Genomic DNA, 15,412 nt, shown 5'->3' with positions numbered 1-15,412 from the left:
ATATGTTTGTAAATTCTGACTTTAGTTATCACTGCTATTTTACTTGTTTATGCTTGTATTTATTGCTCTTCAGCAATTTACTTTGGATTCTACTTTCATTTACTCAGTCACAGCTAAGGGAAAATTCGTCCCATTTCAATAGATCACAACAAAAACTAATTAACCTTGGTTCAGTTTTCGTTCCCTTTCAAATAAAAGAAAGCTTTTTCTAGACTTTGCATTTCCACTGTTAGAGCAAATGATTGTCAGAGTTAACTCTGAGACAAAGAAAACCAAGAAGACTGTGTGGCTGTGAAAGTCCAGCATTTAAATAACATTTGGAAAACTTTTTGACATCCCAGTATGCTGCTACTTTTTCACTTAAAAAATAGGGTTCCAAAAGGCTGACCTATTTCCTTTGTGACAGTTTCTGACAATAAAACATTCAGATGTGTGAGGGAATCTGGTGGTTTCTTTTTTACTGTAGTCTCGTTTTGTTGGTGTTTTCTGGGTATTTCCATTTTCATCGTTTTCAAGTTAAATGTATTCGAAGGCCATGAATAAAAAGCAATGACTGTGGTGTTAACACGCTTCTTCACTTTTTTCAGTCATATCACACTATAATTCTTCTCCAAACAACATATTTGTAGCATACCAAGGTTTGTTTCTGTTTTGCTGGGGTTTTTTTCACGCAACTGTAAACAAAGATGACGAAGGTGGAATAGGTAGACCCTGTCTTCATCCAGGGGCGCATTAGAGTCCATCATAAACATGATGGGGACAGGATCCAACGCTTCAGAAGCTGGAGGTGAGAGACATTGCCTAACGGAGCAAAGGTAGACAGGTGGGTTGCCAAGACACTGCTGGCAGTGTTTGCTGGGTTTCTTGGCACCTGACCAGAGCCTCTCTGGAAGCAACATCCTACAGGAGAAGAAAGCTGCGGGTGGGCAAGCAGGCCTCCCTCAGGGAACTGGGGGAAAGACCAGGAATATGGCAGGTATAATACTAGCACAACAGGAGAAGGGAAAGGCACGCTCCTCTGTACAGGCACTCAGGACAGTGTTCACCTGCAGGGAAATTCCTTCATTTCATTTTGTAGCTCAATCCTAGTGCAACATGAAAGTTGGAGAGGTGAATGTCATATCTGTCAGGCCAGGAGTCTTTCCCTCTTACTTCCGTGTCTAAGCTATGCCATGCCAGGAACCTCCCCTCCACTCCTTCAGGTTTCTGCCCTAAGCAAAGCACTGCAGAACAAAGCTCCTTCCTGGCCTGGTGGACTGTAAACTCCGTTCTCCTGGTGGTGTGGATCTGCAAGATGAGTGGAGACTGACTTTCCTCTTTTCCTTTTTTCAAGTTCAAGCTGCTCTTTGAGATACCAGAGGTGTGCACTGACTTCTCAGGCAGAACTCAACTGATTATTTAGACCTCCTACTCCCAGCTAAAAGTTTAATCCACAACTGTCAGCATGTGGAAAACTTCACAACACAGTATCTTAAAAGGGAGATCCATTTCCCCATATCCAAAGGTACAACATACTTGGGGATCCAAGAGAGACTCAGATTCTGCAAAGACAGCTTTTCTTTTCACGTTTGGATTCACCTTATTTGTGTTTTGGCAGGCATCTATAAAACTGAAGGGAAAAGCTGTATTATTTGAAGCAAAATAATATTCTACATTTAAAAGGAAATAGGAGTAAAATGTTTCATTTATCTACCCAGATTAATATGAAAGTCCCATTACAAGCTCTATCAGACTCTTTCATGAAGAGTCTGATATCAACCAGGGCTCGTTTCACCTGGTCAATCAAGTGTGTCGGAAAAAAAGTGACGTGGGAATCAAAGTGTCTTTTCTAGCACAATATTTCTTTTTATAGAAACTTTATTGTTTCATGAGACCAAGTTTGGTCACGCATTTTCCAGGAACTTTCTCTTTGTTGCACCAGCAAAATTTTCGCTGATTAATTGGGGCCACACAACAAAATATTTCTTGTTTTTCAGCCTTTGATGAGAGGGTGAACTGGGGCCCTGTGACCTGTGGAGTGTTTTGAAAGTAGAGAGTTTTACAAATTTTGACAGCTTGCCATGACTGTCAGGAGCTTGTCTGCCCTCTGCAGCTAAGAGGTCACATGGGAGGCCCGTGGGAGCAATATCCCACAGGTTAGTTTCTCCCTTATAGTTTGATTCCATAAACATAGTTCTTACTTAACTAGCACATGTGTTTCTTTATGGCTTAGTTAGTTTCTTCATATTCAGCTTGGAGTCATAAATTATTAGTACGGTTTTTAAAAATATAATTTACTTTTATTTTTAAAGCTTCAGAATTAAAGTGATCTATTTTTTAAGTAGTCACACAAATCTCAAAACTATACATTGTCAAGAAAGAAACTGATATTAATGAAACCTAAGGTAATAAATATTTATTTATTAATAAATATAAACAAACTATAAATTTCCATAAATAAAAACCAAATACATTTTACTAAAGCTGTCTGGATAATATGCAGGAAAAGGCATCAGATATGTAAATATTATGCTCCGACTATACAGAATTCACTAGGAATAAAAACGATGGAGTGATTGCTAAACAAAATGTTTCATTGTAGGATACCACAAATTATACAAGTAATTTCTGATGTGATTTTACTGCTTGGTGGTTTTGGTTACTAAAAATATCTGTCATCCATATATGACTCATTTTAGTACTTCCACCTTGACAGTGACAATGGTGTGATTGAACTCTCAGAAGTCCCAGAAGAAAACAGGCTGCTTTTAGCATCTTCCACAACACAATTCAAATCTTTCGGAAAATTTTTTTTGGACTTCCAAAAGAAATTTAAAAAATTTTTAAAGGACTTCCTTGTATTTTAAGATTCAAAGAATCTTAAAATTTGCATCATGCATCACAAATTAACATAACATTTTTTTATGGAGAATCCAAAATATTTAAGTAATTTGTGTAATGGGTAAGGAAAATCTTAATAAAGTGGATAGAATAGAAAAAGAATAATAGACTAGAATGAAGCCCATAATTGGGAAAAGCCAGGGATTCACCAAGGACTAAAAGTACTTTCCAAACCTGATCATACTCATGGACAAAGGAACCTGCTCAGTTGATATGGGGCAAGTGGTGGTCATTGTTTACCTGGATTTCTCCAAGGCTTGTGATACAGTTTCCCACAGCCTCCTTTAGGAGAAATCGTGTTATGGTACAGACAAGTGATGCATGTTATGGGTGGGGAGCTGGCTGGTGGGCTGCACCCAGAGGGAGGTGGAAAACAGCTCCTTTTCACCTGGCAGCCTGTCACAAGTGGGGCCCCCAGGGATCGATATTGGGTCCAACACTGTTTAATACCTTAACAAGTGGTGTAGATGATGGGAAGTGTGCTCTGAGGAAGTTCCCTGATGATACCAAACTGAGTGGGGAAGTGGACACTTTGGGAGAACCTCCCTGCAGGAAGACCTGTGGAGAAGTGGGCTAACAAGAATCTTATGAAGTTCAACAAGAACAAGTGTAAGGTCTTAAGCCTGGGAAGCATAATCCAGGGATGTAGCCCAGGGTGGGATCTACCCCACTGGGGAACAGCTCCAGCACCTCTGGAGGTCCAGGTGGGCAGCAAGCTCAATGTGAGTGACCAGGGTGCTGCCACGGCAAAGAAAGATGATGGGATGTTGAGTTGCATCAACAAGGGCATCACCAGCAGAGGAAAAGTCACTGCCCACTCTACTCAGCACTTGACAGGCCATGCCTGAAATACTGTGTTCAGTTTTGGTCCACACTACACATAAAAGTGTGGAGAGGCTGGAGTCGGTCCGGAGAAGGGCCACAGAGATGATCAGAGGAATGGGAAACAGGCCATAAGAGGAAAGGCTGGAAGAACTGGGCTTGTAGAGCCTTGAGAAAAGAAGGATTAGGGGAGACCTTATCACCATGTCCCATTATTTGACGGTTAGCTACAAAGATGGAGACTCCCTTTTTACAGGGAGTCACATGGAAAAGACAAGGGATATTGGGTACAAGTTACTTCTGGGAAGATTCCAGCTGGACATAAGAGCAAAGTTTTTCATAACAACAATCAGCCATTTCAATAATCTGCCCATTAAAGTGGTGGATTCCCCAAATCTGGACACTTTTAAGATTCAGCTGGACAGGTTGCTGGGCTGTCTTGTCCAGACTGGGGACTGTGGTTTTTTCCAGAAAAGTTTGACCAGGAGATCCTTGGGATCCTTTCCAACCTGGGATTCTATAATACTGTGAATCAATTTTTTTAATATAGGCTGCTAACCAAAACAGGCCTGCTCCTTCCTTTGTTCTCATGGACAGCATGTAAGTAACTGAATCCACAGTAACACTTCAGAAAATCAGATTTCAACAAAGTCTTAGAGGCACTCCCCATCTCTTTTGCACTATTACAGGTGCCATTTACGCTCTACAGCACTAACTGATATTCTCATGAAGACCTGGGACCAGATTAATCTCTCTCACTGGGGAAGCATAACTTTAGTCACTCTAGGAGTATATCTGTTTATAACTAGGAAGTGGATCTAACTCTTTATAAATGCTATATAATATGATTTTTATCTTATCTCCCTTACTTAGAGTTTGAACGTCACTCCAGGCCTAAAAAGACAGTTTTCATTTTACAGATGTGATTGAGGAGCTGGTTCATTATTACTGCTATTAACACTTGCCAAGCAAACTAAAAAACCACAACAATGCTTCAAAGAGTAACTTTGAATCCTTTTGTACCAGAAAGGAAGACTGAACTGTGATCCCACATTTGAACTTGAAGAAATGATTTTAGAGTCCAAGCCTCTCCATAAAAAGAAAAAGCGACTTGCCAAAAACAAATCCAAAGACGGAGCCAAGGAAACCTGCCCGCTGGTAAGATGGGGACTGTGACTGCAGTCAGTGGCATTTTGATTACAGTCGAATAGGCAAACTCCATTCACTTCTATCACCTCTGAAAATAGACTCAACCTTTCTGTCTGTCATTTCATACATTGCATAAATCATCTCCAAAGCAAGATGAAAAGCAACCATTTTTTTTCGGTCAAATAGTAACAACATGTTTAAGCTATAATAATTTTTAAGGTTATCACAGATGCTCATTTAAAGTATGAAAAAGTGTTTCCAGTTGCCAAAAACACTTCCCACACATGGACAAATAGTTACAAAAAGTATTTATTCAGTACTACTACCAAAAATGAAAAGTATGCAGTGAAAAGGCTTTTTATTTACTCTTGACTAATGTGTCCCATGTAGAAAGATGCATTGTATGAATAGTCAAGAGTACTGAGAAAATTAATAACAATTTCCAGACTTGAATTATCATTTCAGTGAGGTTTTATAAATTATGTTGCTACTCCTAATGATTTTGTATGTTCGTGCAAGCTGTTCTTCGTACAGCTATCAGATGTAAAAATCCTCAGGAATTCTTTATGGGGAACTTCTTCCAAAAGAATGAGATTGATTGTGCTATCACAGCCCAATTTAAGAGTCTTCAAAATACTCGTGATAGTATTCACTCGTAAGCCTTTTTGTTCAGTGTTGTTTGTGTTTGTGTGATTTTTGTCTATGATTTCTCATCTTTTTTAATCAACCTATTCATGCTGTTTTTTAAAGAACGTACACCTGCAGCAGTGCTTGGAAACCGTTAGGAAAGAATTCATCATATTCAACAGAGAGAAGTAAGTGCATTTCTTAATGCCTCTTTAGCACTCACTACTAAAATTAAATTGAGAACTATTTTTTTTTCTCACAGTATAAGGGAAAGTGATTAATGATCACAGCAGCAGAGCCTAAAAGACTGGATTTCCATTGATTTCTTCCCCTACAGTCTCTGGTGGGATGGTTTTGTAGTGCTTGCTTCTCTGCAACCAAGCAGAAGACCTTGTGATGAAAGTATGTTAGAAATATAAGGTAAATGTTACTGAACTCCCCAGAGAAAATGCCAGTAATTAAGCAGAGGAATACAATACAAGGTCCTGCTTTTTCACAACTCAAACAAATCCAAGGGAAGTCATAACTCATGAAATTTTAATGATACGAGCTGCACTGTTCTGACTTGGAAACACTGTTCATACTTCCCCACTATTGGGGAAAAAAAAAAGTGTATTTCAACATTACCTATTTCAACAAAGCTAAGTATTACACCTATACCAGACACGAAGCAAGAACTTGTAATCTGAGGGTTAGTCAGAAGCACAAGACTGATTCCCAAGGATATCAATAATCTTCCTGGTTCAATTAATGCACTGCATTTTTCATAATTTACTGCCTTTGAGTTGCAGTCATTATGAACCCATTTGTATTAGCAGATACACCTCATAACAGTGGAGTTGTTTGTGTCTTTGGTCAAATTATTGCATTTCATTCAAGTATATTCCATGTTTTTATTTGGCCTAACTATATATGCAAGCCTTTCTAATAGAGTTGTGAGATGTTAAAAATTAATTTAAAAGTTGTGACTATTTTAATTAATGCATACAATGCAGGTAATTACTCTCTCTGTAATTAAAACTGGGAAAGGAATTGTCGGCTTTGTACAGTTCACAAAATAGCACAAAGGAAATTATGCCATGATATACCCTTCTTCCTGTTACAATCTGCGGGACATTTCTATGATTGATACTGATGCTCACAGAAACTAAAGAAAAAGAAGGTCCAGCAGATTCTTCATGTTATTTTGCATGATCTCTAGCACAAGAAAGCCTTTTGTTTCTGTAAAAACCATAAAGAAGAGAAGCCAGACCAAGTCAGCCCATAGAAGGTTTTCAGAAACATCTTGGTGGATTCTCTGAATCAGTTGAACCAGTGAATGCTTGAACTTTGAATTTAACCCACAAAAATAAAATTATTAAGATCATAATGACAAGATTAGAAAAATTTTACATTTATTAATCAATTTAATGAGTTTTCTAGAAGCTATTCACACAAGTAATTAATTTCCAGATATTACTACTATTATTATTATACCACCTACTCTAGAGTCATACATCAAGAAGTTCCAATATGCAGCAATTTTTGAAAGTTAAAACCCCAGATTTTGTAAGACACTCAAAATTTCATTGGTGTGTTCACTACCTTGAACAATTTCTCGTCATGATTTTACTGTGTTATTCTTAAATCATTTTATGCATAGGAATTTTTTTTCATTTGTTTCATATTGCACAACTACAGTAGCAACACAAGCTATAAAGAACTCTGAGAGGCTGATGAGAGATCAAGAGGTTTAAATTGAGTACCAGTAAAATGGAAGCAAAAGGTAAACCACATGCACTTCAATCAAAAAAAGCATGTGTTTTGGTCATTGCTTGGCTGGCTTTGACAAGGTAATGGAAAAATATTTAGTATAGACCTACAACAGATCCTGCATTGTCTAAAGCCAGATCACAATAATTTCTCATTTAAATTGCATTATAGCTTCAGAAGGACATGGAGAGACTTCTGTAATACTTTCCAAAGACAAAAATGTTAAGACTGGGGGGAAGCAGAGGTCAAATGTTTGAAGTGCAAAGTGAATTCAGGTTAATGAGAACAAAATAGGAGCAATGGCAGGCACAGATGCCATCATACCAGAAGAAGCTACACAGTATACACCAGAGGAACTCAGGGTGGGTTTCCTTAGACCTTCTGTGCCCTCAAGACTGGATGTACAGGCTGAGGCTGTGCTTACATGGATTTCCAAAGCCACATGGCCCATCAAGTTCTTAGGAACAGCTGCAGATGCTGAAAGATGTGAACTGTTTGTTCCCACAAACACAATACCTATTAATATGTGATTGTATCATTAGGTTAGGTGTCAACCCCAAACAGGGCTTTAAATCAGTCTCAGATTAAAGCAGCCAGATGTTTTGGTATTCTTCCATGTTCCTCTGCATAGTAACTGTTGAAACTGTCTGCATATTTCTATAGATATTCATTATATTCAGCAACAAAAATCTACATTTTATTGTGACCTAAGCCTTCTGCTCAGTTTACTTCAGTGTCACAGAACACCACAAAAATCCCAATAAAGGATGAAAAAAAATAGCATGTCTTTCAAGGGAAAAAATGAGACTCTCTAAACTACAAGGATTCAAGGAAAATTTCAGATGCTTCTATCTGAGCAACACAAAGTCAGGTAGTAATATGTAGTTAACTGTGTGATGTTAAACCATCCCAGTTCCACAATATCTTGCAATCCAATACTTGTAAAATATCTGGTATGAAAAGCAGAGTCTGACTTTATTGAATGCCTTGCTGGTAGTTGTACACTGTGCCTCTTTTCCACTGTGTGTCTTTCATCCTGCAACAGACACTGCAAATCTTGCAATATGTCATACTTGCTTTCTTGTCAAGAAGCTCAGGAGACTATCAGACACTCTTAGATTGCAGGCAAGAGGAGCAGGGGGAATTAGAGAAAAGGCTCACTATGATAAAAATAATTTAAACATAGTGGAAGAGACTGAAGTACGTTAATAGTTTCAGTTAACGGAGACAAAGACAGAATGTGCACATTTTCTGTATTCCATTGCTTTCTGTATTTAAGTAATGGAAAACTGGTATTTGTAGGAATGTTTTAAGCAACGGCTTCCTTGACAAAGACATGATGTTAGTGATTGCCAGCAGTGGGTAAAAAAAGTTAGAAATGCATCCCTTACCCACTCCTGATCACGTGGCATCTTCTGTTGAATATTTCAGTGGGCGTGAGCTGCAAATTAAAATGCGTATGGGTGGGTGTGGGTGGGTGTGGGTGTCTTTTGATATGACATGGGGGTATGGCATCTGTCCACAGTGATGTTATCTTCCAGTACCTTCAAGACAGGGGCACTCACTGCACTGATGCAAAGTAAAGCAACATAGGAAAATCCTTTTGCAGGACTTGTTTTCTATTCTTAAAAGTGTCAATGCAGTCTCTTAGTTTTGAACACATAAACAAAATAAACTCTGATATACGAATGGTCCACACACTGATTAGCTGGCAAGTATGATCTGAAGTAGGTTTCAGGGATCTGTTTGGCTCCTTTTGGTGGAAAAATAATTATTTTTTGGTTTTGATTCCTTTTCTGTATATAGATATTTTATTATATCCAGAAATGCAGCACCAAACATTCTGCAGTATCTTAATGTGTATTCCCATAGACTTGCCAGAAATTTTTCAAGAATTTGATCTCATTTACAAGCTGTAGGCTACAATTTCAAATTTTCTTTTTTTAATTTTGTGTGTGTGTCTGTGGTGGAGGAGATTGTACAGATAAATCCACACTGTGTTCTTGTAGCTTTATTGAAAAGATGAGCACAGATTATTTTGCTATTTTTGTGCTGTAATCACTAAACAGATCTTCACATACAACTACATCTCTTTATGAATACCTAAAACCTGAAATGACCAGAAATTAAGAAATAGACCCAATACTTGCTTGTAGTGAAATCATATTTCTTACCCTTTATGGTTCCTGAGCCTCTTCTTCGCCCTGAAAAATTGTCTCTGTCCTAAGATACTGATACACCTTATTCCTCTTCTCATTATTTGTTCAGTGCTTCCACACTAAAAAAAATCTGCCACAAATTGAAGCACACTGCTCTGTCTTTTCCTGCTATCATTCCTACCTTTTGAGCATATCCAGCTCTCTTATAAATGATCCTGAACAGCTCGAGGTGAACAGACAGCTCTCTGTTCCCAGAATAAATAGCAAAACTTGAGGGAGCATATTTTAAGCATATTAAGATGCTTAAAATCACGTTGTCTGATTTTTTCCATATCATAGGTGAAAAGCTTACTTAATATTCTCTGCATTTTTTATAGGATCAAATTTATTATCTCTCTCTTTTTAGTTCTTTTCTTTTAATTGTCTTTTCAGATTCAAATCCAGAGTCCCTGAGTACTCTCTTTCATTTTATTTTGATTGAAATTGAATATTCATAATGATTTGCAGTATACTTCATTGAATGTACTTTTCTAATATGTATTTTACGTCACTTTGGTATCTCTGGAGATCTTTATATTATCATAATCCTTCTAATAGCTGAATCCTTTTTGGATGAAGCTGCATTCCTTTTCTTGCCCCTTCTGCTGACCTTAATTCAGTTTAGATCCATTTCTTTCTGAGCATTTCAAGTGGTTGCACAGCTTTTCACTGAAGCTTTCTTCTCCCTTTTGAAATGGATATGTCTGCTTTTGGAGATTGCTCTCGCAATTAGAAAGGTGTTTTTCTGAATGTGATTGAACCTGATTTGTGTTTGGGCAGTAATAACTGTTGCTTGCTCACATGAGCCCTTTCACTTCTGCCTTTGATTCCTGCTCACTGTTGCTGGTTTAGAATTGCCAATCCAAATGTCACTCTCTTCCTAGTGAGCCAAGCTGCCTAAAAGTTTGAGTGTAGCAGGTCCAAACTGGTAATTTTTCTACAGATATACCTTCAAATTCACTTTTTTTTGAGAAAGGAGTGGTCAGAAAAACGCCATTGTTTCAATGATGTGTTCCTTTCACAGTTTCATGGAGGGAAAAAACCCACAAAGGCTAATGAGTACCTGGAACCTCATTTTAAAAGTCTTCCAGGAAAAATGGTCAAAGTTTTCCCAAGCAAGTAATGATACCATTATAATGGCTACATTGACCATCCAACTTTGGGAATGAAAGTTTGTATGGGGGTGCATATGTCAGGGCATTCCCCATGTTGAAATGTGGTCCTGGAAAGGTCAGGATAACATGCACATCCTTAGCAGTGGAGGCCAGAAATTAGTTTTTACTCACAGAAAACTAAACAGAAATACACCTCATTAAAACTAATTGGAAGTCAATTCAGAGGAAAGAAGAGTCTTCATTTATACATCTCAGACTTTGGAGGGGAAGCACAACTGTATAATTCTGAGTACCAAATATTTTAATTTTTTGAACAGGTTACATGGGACAAATCATATCTGTGATAAATAAAGGCTGCATAACAGGTCATGACTGTTCCATTGCCATAGGGGACTACCTCCATGATTTCTCTTCATCTCTCTTTGTGTCCCACACTAACATAAATTTTCACTTATTATGAGTCACCATTATGAGTCGTGAAGACTGAAATCCTTGTCCTGTTTTAAGAAAGCAATTTGGAGCCAGTTGATGAAGCAATGCAGAAACAAGCCAGTAATGAGATAACATTATTACTGCCAGTCCCTCTGATGTCCATGTATCTGTTGAATATATTCATAAATGAGTTGGGAAGGGAGGTGAATGGTGAGGGAACAAAGTTCACTTATGATACCAGAGTAGTCACGACTAAATCTGACTGCAAAGAGCTGCAATAGATAATGATAGCCATGGTTCTGAGTTGCAGGGTAAGAAAATGGCAGCTCAAATTCAGTACTGATAAATGCAAATACATTAGGAAGAAGAAAATCTAAACTTTACCTTTAGGATAATAGACTCAAAATTAACTCCAGTTATGAAGGACAGAGAGTTTGAAGAAACTGTGGATAGCACAATGCTAAGCAGAAGACTAAAAGGTGCTGATATGTTAAAACCTGAAAAAACAGCTACAGATAAATATATGTTCATATACATAAACTTGCATCTTTCATTCTGTGTACAGTTCTGCTTTCGTATCTCAAAAAAGTTACAAAGGACTTAGAAAGGTTTCAAGAAAAACAGGATTGGCCAGGGGGGTGACATGGGTCATGTAGAAGGATTTAATAGACTTGAACTAATTTAAACTCCGAGAAGAGGCAACTGAAAAGACAGGAACTGGATAAATAATAACATGTTCTGAAACTTATTGAGAAGATGACTAAGCAATGATTATTCACTCTTTGTGGTAACCCAAGGTCACAAAGTCATCAGTCTGCAGGTTTAAAAGAAAACAAAGCATGTTTTTTTGTGAATTGCAGCATGTTGCTGAGTGGTGCTTTGGATGTTAAACATACAAAAAGATTTTAAAAAGGATTAGAGAAATTCATGGGAAAAGATCCATCAAGGTCCTTGAGATGTGAGGCCTCTGATGCAGTTATTGGTTCTGGAAACCTGGAAATGTCAGAAGTGAGGGGGATATGCCACAGCAGACATTTGTCTCCATTCAGCTCATTCTTCGACAACATGCACTAGTGTCTGAAATGGGCCACTATGAGAGAGGGGAATCTCTGTTAGGTAGAATGGCTGGGTTTGTGCATTTATGGCTTCTCACAGATTACAAGGTCTCCATTTTCATATACCCTTCATAATAGCACATATCTGTGTATGTATGCATACATGCAAGTATGTGTGTGTGTATATATATCTATCTGTATCTATCTATATCTTTATCTATTTATCTATATATATATCTACTATTGGAAATAGGAAAAGAAATGCAGACTTAGGTCAGTAAAAGATTTAGGTAAGATTCAGACTGTCCATTGCTGTGTTCCAGGACACATCCCCCATCCCCTGGGAAGACCTCCCATGTGGAGGTAATTTTCCTGTGTCCCACCTGGGGCACAATACATGCTTCTGCTGTGGGTGCACCTTAGTGACTAACCTGAATGATGTTCAGTAGAGTGGCTTCTGGGGATCCCTGTGTTAGGCAGCACCTTTCCCACACATTGTGCAGGGAGATTTGGTGATTAACCGAAGGCTGCAAGTTATGCTGTGCAACCACAGGTGAACTCCTGGCTCAGCCTCCTTTTGTGGGGTCCACCTTCAGGGGAGGAAGGAGCTCCACAGTTAATCAGACTTCATGTGAAGCTAAGTTTTGGACTGGAGCAGAGAAATCTTGCATAAGAAATAGGTGGAGAGAGATGAGCCTGCAGAGAGGTGAGTGCAGGCTGTGGCTGCTCCCTGGCAACACACAGCCTTTAATTCCTGGAAGTCTGGTGCTGTGAGAAGGGTAGGGCTGAACCTGCCTACTCCCAGATGCATATGCCAGCCTGAGAATGTTTATTGTCAGGTCTAAATAATTAGGCAGAGCCAGACTGACTTTAGTGGTGTGTTGACCCTGTCTGGATGCCAGATGCCCACCAAAGTCACTGTATCACAGCTCTCCTCAGCTGGGCTGGGGAAAGAAAATACAACAAAAGGTTCATGGGTTGAGGAAAGGATAGGGAGAGAGAGATCACTCACCAGTTACTGTCATGGGCAAAATTTGCTCAGCTTGGGGAAGATTAATTTAATTTATTGCCAATAAATAAAAGACCAGGATAGTAAGAAATAAACCGCAAATCTTAAAAACATCTTCCCTCTACCCCTCCCTTCTTCCTGGGCTCAACTTCACTCCCAAATCCTCTACCTCCTCCATGACAGGGGCACATGGGGATGGGGAATGCAGTCAGTTCATTACATGTTGTCTCTGCTGCTGCTTCCTCCTCACACTCTTCTCCTGCTCCAATGTGAGTTTCCTCACACAGGCTGCATTTCTTCATAAACTGCTACAGAGTGGGTCCCTTGACCTCCATGTGGTCTGTCCATCTGCTGGCAGCTGAACAAAAGGGTGAGCCTAACATCCTGCAGGATACACACCAAAGGCAGGCTAGGAAATTAATGCCTTTCTTGAAAATGTGTTTTGGCCCACACCGGGAAATATCTTTATTTGTGGACAGGTGCCTATGGTCTTAAAACTGGATATTGGCTAACTAGAAAGAAAATCTTTTCCCTGTCATCCCAAAAAGTCTAAAACCCAGTATATTATTGGGAAATTTCATAACTGCTTTCCTGTTCCCTGTAGATGTGGATCTGCAAAGATACTTAAACTAGAAAAACTTGTTCACATTTTAAAATGTGGCTGAACAAGACAGACATTGTTTAGGATGCACCTTGAACAGACAATAGGCCACTTCTAAGAGACACCTATTTCACTTGTCTGAACCTGGCTTTAATGTTAGTGTTAATCAGTTGGTTTAGTCACATTTTCTTAAATGACTGCACATCGTTTGAAGTCTTCATTTATTTACTTCATGTCTTCACTTATTTTGCTTCATCAAATCCCAGGATAAACCTGAGATCTCAAGACAATGAATGTCAACATCCTATAGCACCCAGTACAATATTTCACTTGCCTTCTGCACACTGGTATTTCACATGTCACTCATGCTGTATGTGCACCTGAACCCATTAGGTTTGATTATAAACTGTTGGTTGATAGAAAATCATATTCACAGCCATTTACTGAGTGTAATTACTCAGCAGGAACCATCAACCTGAATCAATTATCCAAACTCTAAGAATATTTCCCTGAAGATTCTTGGAAAAGGTGGGAGTAAATGTCATGAGTGTCAGTGGTAAAAGAAGATATATGGGCTACATGGGGATACTTCCCCCAACATTTTATTTTTTACATTCAGCTGTAATAAAGCGTAACTTTTAGTTTGAAAATCATTAATTTAAATTTAAATGGAGTTAAAATACAGTTATTTGAATAATTACTTGGTAGTCTACTGAGCTATCAAAACACGTACGCCATGGTGTATTAGGAAAACAGACCTGACGTTATGACTCTTTCCATCAAAGCACTCAGTTCCAAGAGAACATGTTTGGGGTCAAAGACTGACTGAGTTAAATAGTGCTTAGACACAGAACAACTCCTACCCCACAGGCTGTACACAAGGTTTTTCAGAGATATCTGAAATAAATGGGAATTAGATGACAAAGTATTTTTCAAGTTATAGCCCAAGTCATGCAGAAAAGCCACTGCTGGCAGAGCCAGAGCCTGGATACGCTACAGGCACGTCTGCATGGATGAGCAGGCAATTGCACCCTGTTCTCGTTGGTGATTTCATTACCCAGCTCTTGGCAGAGTTTATCAGCATGTGCTGTGTTACAGGCTGATGGGACCATTCAATTTCTGCACGCCTGAACAGTGTGGGTGCAAATTAGCTCTAATCCAGAAGTAAATTGGCTCTGATAAGCAGTGCAGTGTGTGGTGAGCTTGTAAAGCCACTAGACAGGAAGGGCCTTGAATCTGTTTCTCAAAGAGGGAAGGCATATATGTTTTTCTAGAGGTGCAACAAGCCTGTATCCCTTTAAATTAATATATTTTAAAATAATTTATTTAGTTTAAGCTCCTTTAGTACTCAGTGAGGAGAGACTTGTATCTCCCAAGATTGATCTGTGACACATATATTAGATTACTTAGACCAGAAGAAATTAATCTATGTTAGTGACTCTATTTATCCTGTAGAGAGAATCTGAACTAATCTTTCAGTTGTCTACAGTTAGCTGGCATAAAATCCATCCCACATTTGAGAGTTCAGATCATTTCTAAATGTCAGTTCCACAGGCACAGGAGTTCTGTGGTCTGACCACTCTCTCTGTGTCAGGTAATCAAGGGTATCTCATGCAGCACCAAGCATCGCTTGTGGGGCAGCTGCATTTGAGTGTATGTCCATAGCCATGGGGGCAGGAGGCCAAGAACAAGCAAGCCATAGCTGTAAACATTATCAAGGAAGTGTCAAAGACTCATGACATCCACTCTTGGCTAGTGGTTCAATGGAGTTG

The 15,412-nt window shown here is 38.8% G+C and overlaps 1 protein-coding gene across 1 annotated transcript in view; it reads left to right on the top strand.

Moving 5' to 3' along the window:
• The window catches only part of STK32B (serine/threonine kinase 32B), a 162,187-nt gene that overhangs the window by 136,595 nt on the left and 10,180 nt on the right, over window positions 1–15,412 (top strand). Inside the window, exons 10-11 of the mRNA XM_032109940.1 lie at window positions 4,729–4,860; window positions 5,602–5,666. Coding sequence (XP_031965831.1) covers window positions 4,729–4,860; window positions 5,602–5,666 — 197 coding nt within the window. The remainder of the gene's footprint in view (window positions 1–4,728; window positions 4,861–5,601; window positions 5,667–15,412) is intronic.

Source organism: Corvus moneduloides, chromosome 5 (genome assembly GCF_009650955.1).
Source record: "Corvus moneduloides isolate bCorMon1 chromosome 5, bCorMon1.pri, whole genome shotgun sequence".
NCBI classification, from domain to species: domain Eukaryota; kingdom Metazoa; phylum Chordata; class Aves; order Passeriformes; family Corvidae; genus Corvus; species Corvus moneduloides.
The sequence above is the reverse complement of the archived record's forward strand: the minus strand, read 5'-3'. Positions and strand labels throughout refer to the sequence as shown.